Below are 17802 nucleotides of genomic sequence, written 5' to 3' on the forward strand. Positions count from 1 at the left end.
GCCGTGCCCCCCCCCTCAAAAAGGACCAAGTGGGGCAGAAGCAACAACAGTTTATTTGGCAGTGTCCCAGATTCTTTGGTTTCCCCCACACACCCCCCCCCAAACCCCGTCCTGGGCTCTTTGGGGGGGACCCCCCGGCCCAGCACCTGCTCAGAGCAGTGGGGGGGGGGGGTCTGGGGTCCCTGTGGCAGCAGGGGGGGGCCGCCTCAGGGCCCCCCATTTTCTGTACAAAGGTTAAAAAAACCCAACCAGCCCCCCCCCACGGCTCGGGAGGGCTCCCCCGCTGCCCCCACCCCGCTGCAGTCCCATATATATATATATATTTATATAAAATCCCAGCAAATGTATAAAAACAAAAGAAACAGCTTGGGGGTGGGGGAGGCACAGGGCCCCCCCAGACCGGTACCAGGGAAGGCGGGGTGCCCCCGGCGGCGCGGTGCTACATGCGAGTCGGGATACGGCACCGCGGCCCCGAGCTGCTGCCCCACAGCATGGGGTGGGGGGGGTGGGGGGGCCCGAATCCACCGCAGGGGGGGCCTAGTGGGGGAAAGAGGCAGAAAGCGGTCAGCGAGCCCGGGATGTGACTCGCTGCGCGCCCCACATGAATCACGTACCCCACAGCACAAGGCGGCCCCCTTCTCCCCCTCCCACCCCGCCACAGCCCCCCCAGCCCCATGGCCCCCCCGTACCTGTCCTCATGTGAAGAGGCAGCCGGTGGAGCTGCGCTTGGCCAGGAACTGCTGGAGCTGCCAGTAATGCTCCTCGATTTCCTGGGGGCCCAGCAGACACACACTCCGTTAGGGGAGGGGGGCCAGACCCACACCCCACTGGGGGGGAAGCCCAGACCCACACCCCATTAGGGGGGGCCTAGACCCCGACTCCCCCGGCCGCCCCTCACCTTCAGCCTCTGCAGCGACTCCTCCAGGCCCTGCAGCTCGTCGCCCAGCCAGGCTGCCTGCTGGGGGGGGAGTGCCAGGGGAGCCCCGGGCCCCCCCGCCTCAGGCAGCCGGGACCCCCACTGTGGCGAGCGGGGGCCGTTAGGGGTGCCCCCTGTGAGGGGGAGAGAGGGGGTGGTTACAGCCTGAAGTCCTGCCGTGCCCCCCTCCCCCCCAGACCTCGTCCCCCCCCCCCCCCCATACCTGCGGCCCCCCCCTCGGGGCGCTGCCCGCGGCCCTCGCCCTCGCTCTCAGCCCCGTCGCCTGCGTCCCGCCGCTCTTCCTCGGGGGGGGCCGGGCCGGGGCCCCCCCAAGCATCCTCGGGGGGTGAGGCAGCCCCGTCGCCGTCCCCCACCGCCGGCGGCAGCCCCGGCAGCAGCTGCTTCAGCGCCAACACTGTGGGGCCGAAGGCAGGGTGAGAGAGTGCCGTGGGGAGGGGGTGGCCACAGACATTGGGGTCTGGGGACAGACCAGCAGGGTGGGGGTCTGGGTTTGGGGGCAAAGCAGCAGGGTGGGGGTCTGCGGTAGGGGTCTGAGGACAGAGCAGCACAGTGGAGGTCTGGGGGCAGAGCAGTAGGGTGGGGGTCTGGGTTTTGGGGCAGAACAGCGGGGTGGGGGTGTGGGGAGGGGGTCTGAGAACAGAGCAGCACGGTGGAGGTTTGGGGATGGGGTCTGGGGCAGAGCAGCAGGGTGGGGGTCTGGGGTGGGGAGCAGGGGGTCCGGCAGGGGCCACGCATCCATCTCACCTCTGCCCAGCGCGGCGGCGGCCAGGCCGCCCTCGCCGCCCGGCTGGGGGGGTCTCCGCAGGGCCAGCAGCTCCGCCAGCGCCCGCTCGGCCTCCCTCTTTTCGGGGCTCCCCTCGAACTCGGTGCCCTCCACCGCCCCGTCCTTCTCGCGCTCTGGGGTGGGGGGCACGGCCCGTCAGACCCCCGCTGTCCCGTCAGACCCCCGCTGTCCCTCCACCCAGCAGAGCCACGCGTGGGACGCGGCCGCCCCCCGGTGGGGGCTGGCGGCGCTGCGCTCCCTGGACCCCCGCTCACCGTCCAGGGGCAGCTGCTCCTTCAGGGACCCCCCGTTCTCGGAGCTGCTCAGCAGCGGCTCCCGGTAACCGCTGAGGGGGGGGAGAGGAGGCTCAGCAAAGAGCTCACCCCCCCACACACACCCCAAAACCACCCTCCGCCCCCCCAAAACCACCCCCTGCTCACTAGATGGGGCTGTGGGGGCTCTGCCCCACCCGCGACGTCTTTGCCCGGTGGGACCCTGGCAGCTTGAGGGAGCCGGCCGTCTCGCTGATCATAGCGCACCAGCTGCGGGAGAGATGTGGTGGGTGAGATGTGGGGTGAGCACCCCCCAAACCCTGCGCCCCACCCCCCTGAGCCCTGTGCCCCCTCCCCCCCAAAACCCCACGCCCCCCCACTCACTTCTTCCTCTCCGAGACCGTCTGTGCCACCAGCTCGTAGATCTGGGCCCCGTTCTCCCAGCTGATGATGACGTAAAAGGCCTTATGGTCTGGGGGGCAGCAAAGGGGGCTGTCATAGGGGGGCATTTTGGGGTGACCCCAGCACCCCCCACTCTGCTCTGCCCCACATGTGCGCCCCACAAGCACCGCTGGCGACTCCTGACCAGGAAGTGGTACTCCAGCGAGCACTCACCTGTGCCCCTCTTCCCCACACAGACAGCCTGTACTCCAAAACAAGCCCCGCACCCCCAAAAAAAGCCCCACACCCCCCAAAAAAGCCCCCCGGCCCCCCACCTCCCCTGCCCCCCACCTGTGGCGACCTCGCGGGTCATGGCGGAGCTGAGCTTGATGATGGGGCTCAGCATCTGCTTGCCATCGGGCGTGGGCGTGATGGTGCGGCTGTGGCAGCGCAGCACCAGCCGCTCCTCCTGCCGCTGCAGCAACACCAGCAGGTCGTCCAGCAGCAGCACGTGCACATCTGGGGGGGGACCCCAAAACCCCGGGAGGGGAGGGAGGGGTCAGCGGGAGAGCGGGGTGCCCCGCTACATCCCTGTAGTGTCCCCCCCACGACCACCCTCACTCACCCACGGCCTTGTCCCGGGTGACGCGCCAGGTCAGCGGCCCCTCGTGCACCAGGTTCCTCTTGGTGATGTCCGTGTTCTGGGGACAGCGGGGAGTTGGGAGCGGGGGGGGGTAGGTCAGGAGGTAGTTGGGGGGAGTGGGTCCCCCCCCGACTCCCGCAGCAGCCCCCCCCACCTCACCTTGAACTCACTCAGCAGCGGGTCCATGCTCTGCTTCAGGTTGGAGAGGTCCAGGCGCCGCTGGTAGTCCTTCAGCTTCTGCCAAGGGGAAGTGGGGAGTGAGGGGGCGGGTGGGATTCGGGGACAACATGGGGGGCGGGGGGGGAGACACGGGGGGGGGGGGGCACTTACCATGAGGTTCTCCATGTCCCGCACCTCCTGGTTGACGTGGTTCAGGATCTGGCGGCAGCACTCGGCCGCCTGCTCCACCTTGGCCCGCTCACCCGCGGCCTCTGCAGGGGACAAACAGATAAATGGATGGATGGACAGATGGACAAAGCGGAAGGGGGGGTGTTGAGGGGGATTAGGGGTGTGGCGTAGCCCCCCCGGCCCTCCCACCCCTCTCACCGGTGCACTTGGTGATGTTGTGCAGCAGCAGCGGGTACTTGGTGAGGCGCTGCATTTCGGTGGGGATGATGTCCTTCAGCTGCAGACGGCGGCAGCGGGGCTGGCTCTCCGCCTCCTGGGGGACGAGACAGCGCTGGGGGGCGTGTGGAGGGGGCACAGCGGGGTATCGGGGGGTTCAGAGACCTCCCCCGGTGGGGTCCTGGAGCGTGGGAGGTGGGCAGAGTACCTGTATGAACTGGCTGAAGCGGGTGTCCTTGCGCTGCTTGGCCTTGAGCTGCTCCAGGGCGAAGGACTGGCGGCTGCAGAAGCGCGCCGAGATCTTCTGGAACCAGCTGCCCTCCGTGCCCTCGAACTGGGGGCGGGGGGGGGGGGGTGGTGTGCATCAGCCCTGCACGCTCACCCCGCACGCTTACCGTGCATGCTTGCACCAGCTCCGCACGCTTAGCCTACACGCTTGCACATGACCCACACGCTTACTCTGCACGCTAGCCTCAGCCCCGCGTGCTCACGTGAATCCTGCGCGCTCACGTGTATCTGCACGCTCACGTGAACCTGCTCACACGTGCCCTGCATGCTCGTGTGAGTTCGTTCACGTCATCCCACCACGCTCACGTGAGTTCGCTCCCACCGGCCTCACTGCTGTGAACCCCGCGTGCTCCTGTGGACCCCGCACGCTCACGCCAGCCCCACAGGCTCACCCAAACCCTTCCACTCCAGCGCCTTGCACACACGCGTGCGCCTCACCCGCGCCAGCAGGACGTCCCCAATCTCCGAGATGACGTAGCCGCTCTCCTCCCGCAGCTTCTTCAGGCTGTCGAGGAAGAGAGCTGGGGCAGGGCGGAGGTCGGCCCCCCGCCCCAGGCCGCCGCCGCCACCCCCCCCGGGCCCTCCGACTCACTGTGCACCTCCACCAGGTCCTCCAGGCTGGGGAAGATGTTGGAGAGCTCCTGCTCGTCGAAGAAGGCCTCGCGCAGCATGGGCTGGTAGAAGACCTCCAGCAGGACGCGCAGCATGCGCACGTGGGCGTGCTCCGTCAGGAACAGCTCTGGAGGGTGGTAGGCGGGGAGTGGGGGGGGGAGTCAGCCTGGCGGGTGAGGGTCCCGGGGCAGGGGGGGTGGTCCGTGCGGGGCACGAGGGAGCTCACCGTTGATGACTTCTTGCCGCTTGACTTCGCTCTTCTTCAGCCTGAGGAGGGCGTCGGGGGCGGCGAGCTGCCGCCAGGGCGGCGGCTCCAGCTCCAGCTCCGCAACGCGCGGCTCAGTCTCCTCAGACTGGGGAGGCAGAAAGGACTGCGGGGGCTCGCCCCCCCCCGGCCCCCCCGGCTCCAGGCTGCGGGGAGAGAGGGAAGGGGGGGAGGCTTCAATGCCGCAGCGGGAGGGCGGTGATCCCAGGGCGCCCACCCTCCCACCCCAAACCCCATGGGTGGGGACTGGGCAGTGATCCTGGGGTGCCCCCTCCACCCCAAACCCCACTGTTGGGGGATGGGGGTGGGGGGCTGCCGGGCGCCCGCCACCTACGTGGGTCGGCGGCGGCCAGGCTGGGGCGTGGGCCCCTCCTCCGGGTGGGTGGCGTGGGCGGCCGCCTGCAGGTCGACGTCGCTGCGGGAGCGCGGCTGCTTGCCCTTGGCCGAGCCGCGCTGGGAACGCTTCCGCTCGTACACGCGCAGGCTCTCCGAGCGCCCCAGCTTCCCCGGCAGCCTGCGGGGCGCGGCGGGGCGGGGGGCAAGGGGAGGGGGGGCGCCCCGCAGCAGGCGGGAAGCCAAGGGGGCGGACGCGGACACGCGGACACGCGTCCCCATTGGGACGGACGGACGGACGACGACGACGACGGACGGAGGGGACGGGGACAGGCAGCACAGAGAGCACGGGGGGAGCGGCACCCGGGGGGAGCGTGCAGGGGGAGCGGGCGTGCACAGACGGGGTGGGGGGGGAGAGAAACGGCGTGAGATCTCCTGGCGGGGGGGGGCATGCATCCAATTTGGGGGGCGTGGAGCCATGCATCAGCCCGGGGGGCCTGGGGGGAGGGAGGGGGCCGGGGGGGTGCCCCCCCCACCGGCGCTTGGGCCGGGCCGTGGGGCTGGGGGGGCCCGGTACTTAGCTGAGTCGGTGGGCGGCTCTAAAGTGACCGTCCCCCGGCACCGTCGCGCCCCCCAGGCATGCAAGGGGGGGCCGGGGTCACCAACCTGATCCGTCTTCTGGGGAGAGAGAGCGGGTTAGGGGGTGGGGGGGGCAGCAGCCAAGCTGGGGGGCGGGGACAGGAGAGGGCCCCCACGCTCCCCTTCTCCCCACAGCCTTCGGCCCGGGGGGTGTGTGTGCTGATTTGGGGGGTCGCTCGCTGAACTGGGGATGGGAGGCACAAGTGCCCCCTCAGCAGAGAGGGGAGGCATCTCACCTCTCATTCTCGGCCCCCTCTTCTGTGGGGTGCTGCTCGCCGGCGGGGGGCTCCGTGGGGCAGAGGCCTCGTGGGGTGGGGTCTCCCAGCTCTGAGGAGCCTGGGGGGTCCGAGCCTATGGGAGTGGGAGGGGGGTATGAGCCAGGGGAATGCTGAGGCCCCCCCCCCCATCCCAAGCCCGTGGACCCCCCTCACCTGGATCACCCTCAGCACCCTCCCCTGGCGGGGGGTTGATGGTGACGGCCACGCTGGGGGGGTCGGGGGTCCCAGCCGCCCCCGCTCTGGGCCGCGCAGCCCCCCCGTCCATCCTCTCACTGGCCTTTGGGCCCTTCCTCTCGGGGTGCGGGACTTTTTCGGCTGGGGGGTGCCGGGGTGGGGGTCAGTAAAATCCCCTCATCCCCCCCAGTATCTCCTCTGAGCCCTGCCCCCCCAAATCCAGCCCCCCCTGCCGCCCTGAGGACCCAGGTGGTGGGAGATGGGGTGTCAGCATGCAGGGCAAGCATTAGTGTATGATGGGGGGCTGCTCTCAGCCCCCCCACGGGGGGTGGGTGTTAATGGGCTGAGGGGCTGAGCCCCTTGGGGTTGGGGGTCCCATGCGGGGGGGCGGGAGGGGGTACCTTCGCCCTCAGGGACTTTGCTTTGCCTGAAATCGGCATCTGCAAGAGAGAAAACGGGGAGGGGTAGCTAAGGCGGCAGGGGCGAGGCGGGGGGGGCAGGGAGCTGGGCTGTGCCCCCCCCCGGCATCTCCCCCCAGGCTCACAGCAGGGGCCTCTGGCATGTGGCTGTGGGGAGAAATGGGGTAGGGGGGCGTGAAGAAGGCGGGAAGGGAGCCCCCCGGCAACCCCCCACTTACTGTGGGCGTCCCGGCCCCAGAGGGCTGCCCCTGGCAGGCTGAAGCCCTTCCGTGACTTCGCCTGCAGCTCATCTGCCTTCTTGCTCCCCGAAATCTGCGGGAGGTGGGGGGGCCAGAGGGAATTAATTGGGAGGGTGTCAGAGGGAACTGGGTCCTCTGCCCGCCCTGGGTGGGGATGGGGTGTCTCACCTTTTTGCGGAAGAAGTTGGATTTGGATTTCTTGCCATCGCCCAGTTTGGTTTTAACCCCCAGGTACTTCATGTAGGTGACGATCGCTCCAAAGATGGCAGAGCTGGGAGAGGGACAGGGGTGAGAGAGGCTGGGGGGGCCACGGTCCCACCCCAGCAGGGGACAAACATTGCCCCCCATATCCCCACAGCCTGCGACCCCCATGAGGCTGGGGGCAGAGAGCACCCCCAGGGCCCCTCAGGAGCCCCCCAACCCCCATGCAGCCCCCCACACTTCCAGCATCCCCCCCCAAGACACCCCCCGCCCCAAACCGCCTGGCCCTGGTGCCCTGAAATGCTTCCCTCACCTTTTCTCCTCGTCGGAAGAAATGGTGAGGCTGGGGAAAGGAGAAGAGTGTGAAACCAGGTGTCCAGGGAGCTCGGCCCCCCCACCCCCCCCAAGCCAAATCACACCTCAGCCCCCCCCCCCCCAGCCTGTGGCAGCACCGGGGACCCCCCCGCCAGTCCCTCACCGGTAGGCCAGCCCCATGTCGGTGTGTCGGTGCCGGGTGCTGGAGCATGATCCGGTGAGGAGACGTGTGTGTGTGTGTGCTGGGACAGACTGGGACAGACTGGGCTGAGATGGGGGGGCGGGGGGGGGTTTATACTGTGCCGGGGCTGATGCAATCGGGAGCAATACCCAGGAAAAGGGGGAGGGTGGGAAGGAAAGGGGGGTCTTCCCCCCCCTCCAGCCCGCCGCAGCTGGCTCCAGTCTGGGACCGGTGCCCAGCAGGGGAGGGCCGCCAGATGTGGCAGAAGGAGGGGACTGTTGAAAAGCCGGGACGCGGCTTCGGGGGGGCTACCCGGCATTGGTGGGGGGGGTCCCTGGGGCGCCCCACTCACTGCATCTCCTCCAGGCGGGCCAACAGCACCTCCGCCAGCTGCTTCTCCTTGGCCTCGCGGATGCCGTGGTCCCGGGTGCGGTAGGACTCCAGTTCCGTCAGTTCTTGCTCCCCCGGCGTCATCCCCATCAGCCGCTTGGACCTGCGGGAAGGGGTGTCAGCTGGCAGCCCCCCCCCCCCCCCCCGGACCCCCGCCCCTCCCGGGGCCTCCCCCCACCTGAAGTCCTCCAGCTGCCGGGAGATCTCGGGCTCCTGGAAGGCTTGGATCTCCTGCAGGTACCGGCGCTGCACATCATCCGACAGCAGCTCGGGACGTGTCCGGTCTGGCGGGGAGGGGGGCGTCAGCGATGACACCCCCTCCACCCCTGACTCCTTGGGGGGACGCTGGTGGCCCCCGGGAGGCAGTGCTGCCTCGCGCTACCGGCCCCCCCTCGGAACCGCAGCCCCATGAGCTCACCCTGGCTGGGGCTTCCCAGGCGGCTTCCGGCCTCAGCCGCAGCCAGCTGGGTGCGGCGGGTGGAGGAAGGGCCAGGGCGGCGAGTGCCGGGGGGTGCTGGGGGCCCCCCCAAAAGGAGGGGAGCTGTAGGGGGGAGCAGGAGGCCAAGCCGCGACCCCAGCCCCACCAGCAGCGGAGTTTCACTCACCCAGTTCAAACTGCACCTGGTGGGGGACGGGCACCCGTAGTAGCTGCAAGAGAGTGGGGGTGAGCATGGGGGCGCCCCCACGCCGAAGCCCCCGTGGGGTGGGGGGGGCCGTGGGGGACTATGGGGGGCTGCAGGGGTGTGAGAGGCACTCACCCCCGCCTTGTCCAGGAACATGTGGCAGAACTCTAGGAACTGCTTCTTGCCCTCCTTGGGGTTCATCCTGCGCAGCATGTCCACGTGCAGGTAGCAGAGCTGGGGGGCGGAGGAGGGGGGGACACAGGCAGGGGTGAAGGCAGGGTGACCCCCCCCCCCATGCCCTCCCAAATCCCCAAACCTTCCCGCCCCCGGTATTTTACCTCAGCTCCAGCCCCTGCCAGCAGGGAGGGGGGAACAGAGACAAGAGGTTATTCGAGGGGAGGTGGGGGTGCAGCCACTCACCCAGGGATGCCCCCCCCCAGGGCGTTCCCCCACCACGGTGACTCCCCCTGGGCCATGCTGACCCTCCCCCAGGCCGCGCTGACCCCTCCAGGGCCGTGCTTACCACGGGGCAGGAGTCAAACTGGAGAACGACATGCTGCAGGAAGGCCATGAGATAGGCCGGGTGCTGCCGGACCAGCTCCAGGCTCTGGAACAGGCTGTTCTGGTCGTCGGGGTTCTGGGGGGGGTGATGGGGGGGCCCCCGTCAGGCTCCAGGGACTCCCCAGCCACAGCAAGGTGCCTGGTGCCCCCCCCCAGCAGTGCCCCCCCACCCTCCAGCTCACCGGCTCGATGTCATTCTCAAAGTCCTCATCCTCAGCGCCGATGATGGCCACGACGGAGCTGCCGGCGCCACGAGCGCCCACCGCCGGGCTCTGGGGAGAGAAGGGGCACTGTGGGGTGCGAGGGGGGCATTCAGGGGGGCCCCCCCAGCGAGAACATCCTCTTGGGGAGCTCCGGGTCCCCCCAGAGAATGGCACCAGGGCAGGGGGCAACTGCTCACCCCGTTAAAGGCCTCCTCTGGCTCCATGCTGCCCCCGGGGCGGCACGGGGGCGTCTCGTACTGTGGCTCACGGGGTCAGAGCTGCGGGGAGGGAGGGTGTCATGGGGGGGGGTGTCACGTTTGAGATGAGTTTGTGGGGTCTCGGCCCCCCCCCCGCAGCAGGCGGGTGGTTTGGGGGCGCGGGTGGGTGGAGGCGCTCTCCCCGCCCCCGGCGCCAAGGCCTGGGGGGGCCAGGGGGTGGTGCCCGCTCTCAAAGGGGCTCTGTGCCGCACAAAAGGCCCCATTGAGAGCACCGCGGCGGGGGGGGCCAGACACCACCCCCCCCCCCCCAACCCTGCGCATATGCCCAACCGTGCGCCCCTCTGCTCTGCCGGCTGGGGGACGGCGCTTCGGGGGGCAGCCAGCTACTGGAGGGGCGGGGGCACTCTGGGGGTGATCCAGCACTCCCCCCCCACCCCCCAAAACCGCCCCCCCCCCGGCCCTCCCCACTACCTGTTTCCGAGCTGGCGAAATGATCCTGGCGGGGCAGGAAATGTGGCAACCCCCCCCCCCCACACCGGCCCTGCCGAGCAGGGGGGCGGCCCCCAAGGTGCGGGGGGCAGCCCCCAAGCAGCGGAGGGGCAGCAGCGGGGGTCCGGGCTCTTCGGGGCACACACCCCCCCGTCGCCCCACAGCGGAAAGGCGTCTCCCCGGGCTGTAAAACAAAGCAGCGGCCCCCAGATTATTTACGGAGCGAGCGAGGCTTCCTGCAGGAAGTGATGTGCAGCACGGCGGCTACAACCCCCAGCCCCCCCCCTCCCTGGCGCTGTGGGGGTGCACGACGGCCCCCACGCACCCCTGCCCCACAGGGCCGTGGGGCTGCGTGACAAACTCCACGCACCCCTGCCCCACGGCGCCTCAGTCCCACCCCACGGCAGTAATGGGGCCTTGTCCCATGGTGCGGCCCTCACCCCGTGGCTGATGGGACCCCCCTGGTGTTGTGTCCCCCCCCCGTCCCTCAGCTCTGCCCCACAGCCCCCCCCCCCCCCCGAGTCCTATCCCCACCCCCCGTGCCCCTCACCTCTGCCCCACAGCCCCGCGGCCCAGCTGGCAGCGGTGCCAGCCGCTGGCCTGTCCCCGTCGGCCGCTGTCCAGCCCGGCCCGCGGGGGGGGCTGCCGGCGAGGAGTAGCGGTTGCCCCTGCTTCTCTCCCCCCGGGGAGTGGGGCAGGGTGAGGGTGTCATCTAGGGGGAACAGGCCCATCCGAACGCCTCGGGGACCCCTGGCACCGCCAGGCCAATGGGGAAAGCAAGAGCCGTGCCCCCAGCCCAAACCGGGGGGTGAGACCCCCCCACCGTGGGGACCCCCCCCCCCTAATCTCCCCTGCTGACAGGCACGGGGGTGGGGGGAGTGGGGCGCAGAGGCACCCCAGGTGTCCCCCTTCCGTGGGACACCCCACAAGCACCCCCAGCCCTCCACGCTGCCCTCAGGCCTGGCGGCCCCCCGCCCCACAGGCGCTCCCCCCGGCCCCACGCCTGTGTCGTCGCCGCCGTCGTCGTCGTCGTCCCCCCCCCCCCCGCCCCGGCGCCCCGGCAGGAAGCGGCCGCTTCCGCCTCCGCGGGGGCACTCACCGGGCCGGGCCGGGCCGGGCTCCGCTCCCCGCACCGCACCGGGCCGGGCCGGACCGGACCGTACGGGTCCGGTCGGGGCTGTAGCGGGTCCCGTCGGGCCGCACCGGGGGAGCAGGAACCCGCGTCCTGTCGCCGGGCGGGTCCTGCCGCCCGCCCCTTCCCGGCGCTTCCTGCGGGAGGAGCGAGGCCGAGGCCGAGACTGCCCCGGCGCCCCCCCCGGGCGCGCGCCCCCCCCCCCCCCCGGGACCCCCGAACCCCGAGACCCCAGGACTCTGGGCCTCCGAGACCCTCAAACACCTGAAACCCCTGAGCCCCTGAGACCTCAGAGCCCCCTGCGCCCACCCCCCCCAAAACCCACCCCCCAAACTCGCGTGGCCCTCAGACCCCTGCAACCCCAGGCAGGTCCCACGGGTGCCCCCAGAGACCCCCGTCTCTGGGGCGGGCTGTAGGGTGACTTTGGGGTGGGGCAGGGGGACGCCCTCCCCGCTGCGTGCCCCGCCTGCCGCAGCCCCCCCAGGAGGGCGGGCACGGGGTGCCGGGGCGCATCTCCTGCGGCGGGGCCTGGCGCAGACGGCGGTGACGGCGGCTGCGGCGACATGGCGGGTGCTCCCCCAAAATGGGGTGCCCCGCTCCCCCTCCTCCTCTGCCTCCTCCCAGGTAGGGGCAGGCGAGGGGACACGCAGGGCTGCGGCGGGACGGGGGTCTAGGGGTACAGGCATGTGGGTGGGGGGGTACCTGCGGGTGCCCCCACCTCGCACGTCGAATGGGGGTAGCCGTGCTGGCTGCTTGCGCGCCCCGCGGCAGCGGTGACCCCTCAAAGGGTGGCCAGCCGGCAGGGGGGTCGGCGCGGCGCCCCGACAGGCAGCGGCCCTCCCCGGCCCCCCGTTTGCCAGCGTGTCCCCCGAGACACCCCAGAACAGCCAGGCCTGGCCCTGGCGCTTCCTGTCAACAGCACCCAGTGGAGGAACCGAAACCGGCCTGGGGCTGGGGGTGTCGGGGCGGGGCCGGGGCGGGACCCTCGCCCCATGCCAGGGGCTCGGGGGGCCGCGATGACCCCCCGTTGCTGTCCGCAGGGTACCTCTGCCGGGCGTCCACCACGGCGTGCAAAGGGGGCGAGTGCACTGTGTCCTCGCCGCCGGCCCCCTCCCGGCTGTCCACCAGCCCCCTGACCGTCGAGAGCAACAGCAGTGTGACGGCCCGCTGCTCCCCCGGGGCGGTGACGGTGGAGGCCGGCCCCACGTCCCGCACCGCCACCGTGGGGGACCACCTCAGCCTGGAGTGCCTGTTCCAGGCCCCAGGGGACGCCCGGGTGACCTGGTACCAGGTGTGCCCCCGCCACAACTGCAGCCAGCCCCGCGCCCTGGTCGAGGCCAGCCAGGCCGGCCGCCAGCTGCGGCACGAGGAGGGTCGCGCCACCCTCACCTTCCTCCACCTCACGCACAACGACAGCGGCCTCTACTACTGCCGGGTGGAGACCAACCAGGCCGCCGGGCAGTCCTGCGGCACTTTCCTGCGGGTGCGCGGTGAGTGTGTGGGGGCGTGGGGGGACGACGGGATGTGTTGGGGGGGCTGGGGCTGACCCCCACCCTCTCATCCCCACGGCAGACCCCACGGCTGTGCCCTTCCTCAACATCAAGGAGTCCACCAAGAACCGGATCATCACGGCCGAGGGCATCCTGCTGCTGCTCTGTGCCGTGGGGCCTGGCCTCTTCCTCCTCTTCAGGGTGAGGGGGCGCACGGGGGGGCCGGGAGGGAGGTGGGGGGGGGGGGTTGGGGGGCGGCGCGGGAGGGGTCTAGGGGAGCCCCTGCCCTTGCTAACTGCTGCTTCTCGGCGGCCACAGAAACGGTGGGCCAATGAGCGGCTACTGCAAATGAAGAAGAACGCCTTCGAGGAGGAGAACCTCTACGAGGTGAGCCGGGGGCCTTGTGCCTGCTGGGGAGGGACAGCGGGGGGAGGCTGGCACCCGCCAGCCTGACCCCCCCCACCCCGTCCCCCTCCCCAGGGGCTGAACTTGGACGAATGCTCCATGTACGAGGACATCTCGCGGGGGCTGCAGCCCACCTACCAGGACGTGGGCAGCCTCAACGCCACCGACGCACAGCTGGAGAAGCCCTGAGGGGCGAGGGTCCGGCGGGACCCCTGCCCCTTGTGCCGCCCCCCGCGCCCCTGCAGGCTTCGCTTCGTTAGCATGAGGCTCGCTTGGCACGGCCCTCCCACCCCAATAAAGCTAACGAGCTGCTGGGTGGGGTCTGTGTGGTGTGGAGGGGGCCCTGCTCCAACTGAGGGAAACCCCCACCCCCACCTCTGCCTCCCCCCAACCCCAGCCAGAGGTATTAATAAAACATTCGTCGGGAGCGTAAACAGAGTGCGGGAGAGAGGCAGCGAGCGTGAAGCTGCCTCCACTTCCTGCCAGCCTGCCGCGGGCCATGGTGCAGCGCGGCGGCAGCTGGTGGGGGGGACTTCTGCTGCCAGGTGGTGGGGAGCAGCACCCAAAGGTGCAGACTGTCCTCCCCTCCTGGCGCAGCTTGGCTGTCCTTTGCGGGGGAGGTCGGTGTCTCCCCGTCCTCCACCCTTGTCCTGCATGAAGCCACCTCCCTCCCATTGCAGGTCCTTACCTTCCCTCAACAGTAGGGCAGGCACCATGGGCTCCCTGGGGTGGTGGTCCCCTATGCGCTGCACCTCGGTGGGGGCTCTGAGGCTTCACTGGGTGTCCTTGGCGCAGGGGCTGTTCTGGGTGACAATGCCTTCATCCCCGGGGCTCTGTGGGCTCATGGTCCCCTCAGACCTGCCTGGGTCCCCCTGGGGTGACAGTCCCTTCAGCCATAGGGCTCTGTGGGCTCACGCTCTCCTCAGCCCTGGGTCCCCCTGGAGTGACAGGTCCCTCAGCCCTGGAGCTCTGCAGGCTCACAGTCCCCTCAGCCCTGGAGTGACAGGTCCCTCAGCCCTGGGGCTCTGTGGGCTCACACTCTCCTCAGCCCTGGGGCTCTGTGGGCTCACACTCTCCTCAGCCCTGAGTCCCCCTGGGGTGACAGGTCCCTCAGCCCTGGGGCTCTGTGGGCTCACGCTCTCCTCAGCCCTGGGGCTCTGTGGGCTCACACTCTCCTCAGCCCTGGGTCCCCCTGGGGTGACAGGTCCCTCAGCCCTGGGGCTCTGCGGTCTCACGGTCCCCTCAGCCCAAATCCCGCCACTCACCTCAGAGCTGCGGTACCCTCTCCCGCTGCACGAGACCTTCCCGCCGCCGCGCCCCCAGCCAATCAGCGGCGGGCGCCTTGAGGCCGGGGGCCAATTCGCGGGCAGCGCGGGAAAGGCGAACGCCCCCACCCCCTCGGGCTCGCGCGCGCGCGCGCGAGCGGCTGGTTTCCAACGGCCGAGGCGCGAGGACCGGCCCCGCCGCTCGCCGCGCGAAGGCCACGCCCCTTTCGCCAGTGGGCGGGGCCTGTCGGGCCGTTGGCGGTGGTCGGAGGTGGGCGGGGGGCTCTGGGGGGAGTGAGGGGGTACTGGGGATACTGGGGGGGGTAATGGGAGGGAATGGGGGTCTCTGAGGGGTCCTGAGGGGGAAACGGGAGCCCTGAAGGGGGACCTGGGGACATTGGGGGCAGGCTGAGGGGAAAATGGGGGTCCTGAGGGGGGGAAGTGGGGGCACTTGAGGGGGGCCTGGGGATATTGGGGGGGATTCAGGTGGAAGTGGAGGTCCTTGGGGGGGGGACTGGGGATATTGAGGGGGAAGGGGGGGCCTAGCAGGGTTTGAGGGGGGAAATGGGGGGGGGCTCTTGAGGGGTTCCTGAGGATATTGAGGGGGAAATGGGGGTGCTGGGGATACTGGGGGGGTCCTGGAGGGGAAAGGGGGGGCCTTGGGGGGGGCCTCAGGGAAAACAGGGGTCCAGGGAGGGTCTGATGGGGAAATGGGGGGCCTTGAGAGGGGGACTTGGGGATATTGGGGGGGCCTGAATGGAAAATGGGGGCCCTTGGGGGCACCCTGGGGATGTTGAGGAGGGTCTGAGGGGGGAAATGGGGGCCCCTTCAGGGGGGCCTGGGGATATTGGAGGAGTTTGAGGGGAAAATGGGGGTGCTGGCGATAGTGGGAGGATCCTGGGGAGGAAATGGGAGCCCTTGAGGGGGGTCCTAATTAACAGGCTGCCCCAAAACCTCCACCCTCGGTGCCTGCTGGGCATTCCTCCCCCCTCTGCCCATCCTTTGCTCAAAAAGACCCTTTTTTTTGTGTTCTCCCAGTTGGCAGCCAGTGCCATGAGCCACCACAGAAGCAGAAGGGACATCAGGGATGTGGGGGACCCCCACCCGCGGAGGGGCCCTCACCCCAGTGGACCCGGCCCTGGACCCGGCCGCATCAAACGCCGGAAAACCAAGCGGGAGCGGGACACTGCCAAATTTGGCAGGAAGGTCCCCAGCGGGAGGCAGCGGGGGGCTGGACTCCCACCCCGCAGGCTGCTGCCCCTGTGGGGGGGCCGCCCCCCTGCCAGCCCCCTCCCAGCCCCCAAAACCGTCGTCATCACCCAGAACCGCCTATGCCAGCACCAGGGCATGTTCAACCGGGAGGTGAAGTCGGTCAACGTCGAGCGCCTGCTGAGCCCCTGTCCCGGACAGGACTTGGGCCCCCCCAGCAAACCTCCCCTCCCGAGGGACCCCTCCCCAGCACCCGAGGGAGACCCCCACCCCTCAGAGCAGGATCCGCTGCCGAGCAGCCCCCAGGCACCCCAAACCGAGGGAGAGAAGGGGGTCCCCGCAGAGCTGACCCTGCGGGAGCTGGCCGGCCGGCTCCGCGCCATCCTGGGGCACACCATGGCTTTTCCGGGACGTGATCTGGTGGGCGAGCGGCGCCAGGCCATCCTGGCTGCCCTGCTCCACCGGCACAGGGCCCTGCCTGACCTGTCTCTCCTCCTGGCTCACCGGAATCGGGGGACAGACGCTGCGCCCCCAGGTACAGCAGGCCCTGGGGGGGCGTGGGGCAGTGGTCCCCCCTGGATCTCAGCCATATCACTCCTTGCAGGTTGCTGGAGCCCTCGGACCCCTGAGCGGGAGCTGAGTGGTGGTGGGAGTGCAGAGCAGGGCGATTTTGGGGAGCAGAAACAGAGCTGGGACACGACACCCCCCTACAGCAGCACCCCGTTGCAAGCCACTGTGAGTAGGGTGAGTGCCCAAAAATCTGCCTTTCCTCCCCAAAATGGGGACGTCCTCTCTCCCCTGTCCCTTTTTCTGCTGCTGCTGCTGCAACCCTATGCTGTTTCCCAGCAGACCCCGACCTACCCCGCCAGGCCAGGCACCCCCAGCCCCATTTTTGGAGGCGACGGACAGAAGAGGGAGGTGAGTCCGAAAGTGGGGTGACAGCCGCGGGGGACCCCCGGGGGGTTTATTGACCCGCCACCTCCCTGCAGACCCCCTTCTCCTGGACGTCAGGCGAGGAGGACAACCCACGCCGCGACAGCCCGGCTCCGCTGTTCCAGCCCCCGGGAGAGAGGACGCCATCCTGGGGGGATCCCCACCAGCACAGGGGGCCCCTGCCCCACGTCAGGCTCCTGCCCGGCTCCCCCCCCACCCGCGTCTCCCCTGGCTGCACCTGCAGGGATCCCTCCTTCGCGCAGTCCCACGCCGCTCCGCAGCCCACCCCGGCGGCTTTCGGGGAGGATGCTGGCGAGGGTTGCAGCTGGAGCCGCCGGCCGCCGATCGCCCCGCCGGCTTTCAGCCCGGTCGCGCCGCAGCATCGCCATCCACCGCACCGCTCCATCACGGCACAGTTTGCTCCCCGGTGCCCGGACCTGTGCTGCAGGACCAGCCTGGACGCCCAGACCCCCGACACCTGGAGCCCAGAGGCGTCGCGCCGGCTGGTCTTCGCGCCGGGCTGGCCATATGACGAGCGCCGAGCCCAGCATTGCCACCACCACCCGCTCCGGCACCAAGCGCTCCGGCACGGCTCCCACCGCCTTGGGCGGCCATCGGTGCCCCCGAGCGCCGGCACCTGCTGCTGGCAGCCGTCGTTGGAGCGCAGACCCCCCCCAGTAAGCCGCCGGCGATGGGACTGGGAGGACTGGTGGGACGCGGCGGAGCCAAGGTGCCGTCGGGGTCTGGGGGAGCAGGCCTGGCTGCGGGTGCTCCGGCACTTGCCCCTCTCCTGCTTACCCCCCTCAGAGGCGCTGGAGCGGGGCGGCTCCCCCCTGCCCCATCCCGAAACCTGGGGCTGCCCCTGTACGGGGCTGTACTGAGGTGGGCGGGGGGGGTGTCCTCGCTTTCTTGGGGTGCGAGCGGGCGCTCCCCTTCCTGGGCTGCCCCATGGCTCAATAAAGGCTGTTTCTCCTGACCACGGTGTTGCCGCTGTTCCCTCCGGCCACCCCCAAATCCCCCCCGGCATCGCCTCGGCCCCCTGGCGAGAGCAGCCGCAGGGTCAGGGCCCAGATGTGCCCGGGAAGGGAAGCGTGGCCAGCGTTTTGGGGTGAGAAAACCCCTTTCTGGGCCATTTCTTGGTGCTGGGAGGGGAACTGGTGGTTTTGGGGCACCCAGCAGAGAGCCATTTCCCCTTTCCAGCGCTTCCACTTGTGGCCGGCCCCGGCTTCATCCGCCGGTGCTGCCAGAATGCCTGGGAGCGCCATGCCGTGGGGCATCACCGGGGGTCAGGAGCAGGGGGTCCCGGCCACACTGTAGAAGGGCCGCGCCAGGGCAGCTGGCTGCCCTCCCCGCAGCCTTCCTCCTCCTCCTCCTCCTCCT

At 70.2% G+C, this 17802-nt stretch overlaps 3 protein-coding genes across 7 annotated transcripts; 2 read left to right on the forward strand and 1 right to left on the reverse strand.

Annotated features, from left to right (window-relative positions):
• Window positions 1-34: 34 nt before the first annotated feature.
• Window positions 35-11243, reverse strand: ARHGEF1 (Rho guanine nucleotide exchange factor 1). Of its 5 annotated transcripts, none has more exons than XM_049793296.1 (34): window positions 11088-11243; window positions 9971-10172; window positions 9479-9559; window positions 9261-9350; window positions 9041-9154; window positions 8653-8751; window positions 8500-8542; window positions 8073-8178; window positions 7857-7997; window positions 7322-7351; window positions 6976-7078; window positions 6787-6880; window positions 6551-6589; window positions 6129-6290; window positions 5934-6048; window positions 5725-5736; window positions 5060-5239; window positions 4687-4871; window positions 4441-4587; window positions 4287-4369; window positions 3769-3894; window positions 3543-3657; window positions 3327-3427; window positions 3156-3233; window positions 2979-3054; window positions 2705-2872; window positions 2357-2444; window positions 2141-2242; window positions 1976-2046; window positions 1682-1834; window positions 1140-1331; window positions 899-1050; window positions 690-770; window positions 35-537 (listed from the first exon to the last, which is right to left on the reverse strand). In XM_049793296.1, exons 3-33 carry the CDS (start codon window positions 9503-9505, stop codon window positions 696-698), a joined length of 3267 nt encoding a protein of 1088 aa, XP_049649253.1. In that variant the 5' UTR covers window positions 9506-9559; window positions 9971-10172; window positions 11088-11243; the 3' UTR covers window positions 35-537; window positions 690-695. The 5 variants fall into 5 exon arrangements, with proteins under 5 accessions (XP_049649253.1, XP_049649254.1, XP_049649255.1 ...); XM_049793297.1 differs by lacking the exon at window positions 11088-11243 and adding an exon at window positions 10539-10988; XM_049793298.1 differs by lacking the exon at window positions 5725-5736.
• A 220-nt stretch (window positions 11244-11463) lies between these two features.
• Window positions 11464-13379, forward strand: CD79A (CD79a molecule). Its single transcript, XM_049793308.1, has 5 exons — window positions 11464-11744; window positions 12161-12610; window positions 12693-12811; window positions 12929-12997; window positions 13091-13379. The coding sequence occupies exons 1-5, from the start codon at window positions 11684-11686 to the stop codon at window positions 13202-13204; spliced, it is 813 nt and encodes a 270-aa protein (XP_049649265.1). The 5' UTR covers window positions 11464-11683; the 3' UTR covers window positions 13205-13379.
• A 1954-nt stretch (window positions 13380-15333) lies between these two features.
• On the forward strand, window positions 15334-17759 carry PRR19 (proline rich 19). The gene is made up of 4 exons (XM_049793216.1): window positions 15334-16024; window positions 16094-16233; window positions 16336-16407; window positions 16479-17759. Exons 1-4 carry the CDS (start codon window positions 15334-15336, stop codon window positions 17301-17303), a joined length of 1728 nt encoding a protein of 575 aa, XP_049649173.1. The 3' UTR covers window positions 17304-17759.
• The last annotated feature ends 43 nt before the right edge of the window (window positions 17760-17802 follow it).

This window comes from Accipiter gentilis, chromosome 37 (assembly GCF_929443795.1).
Source record: "Accipiter gentilis chromosome 37, bAccGen1.1, whole genome shotgun sequence".
Classification (NCBI taxonomy): Eukaryota; Metazoa; Chordata; class Aves; order Accipitriformes; family Accipitridae; genus Astur; species Astur gentilis.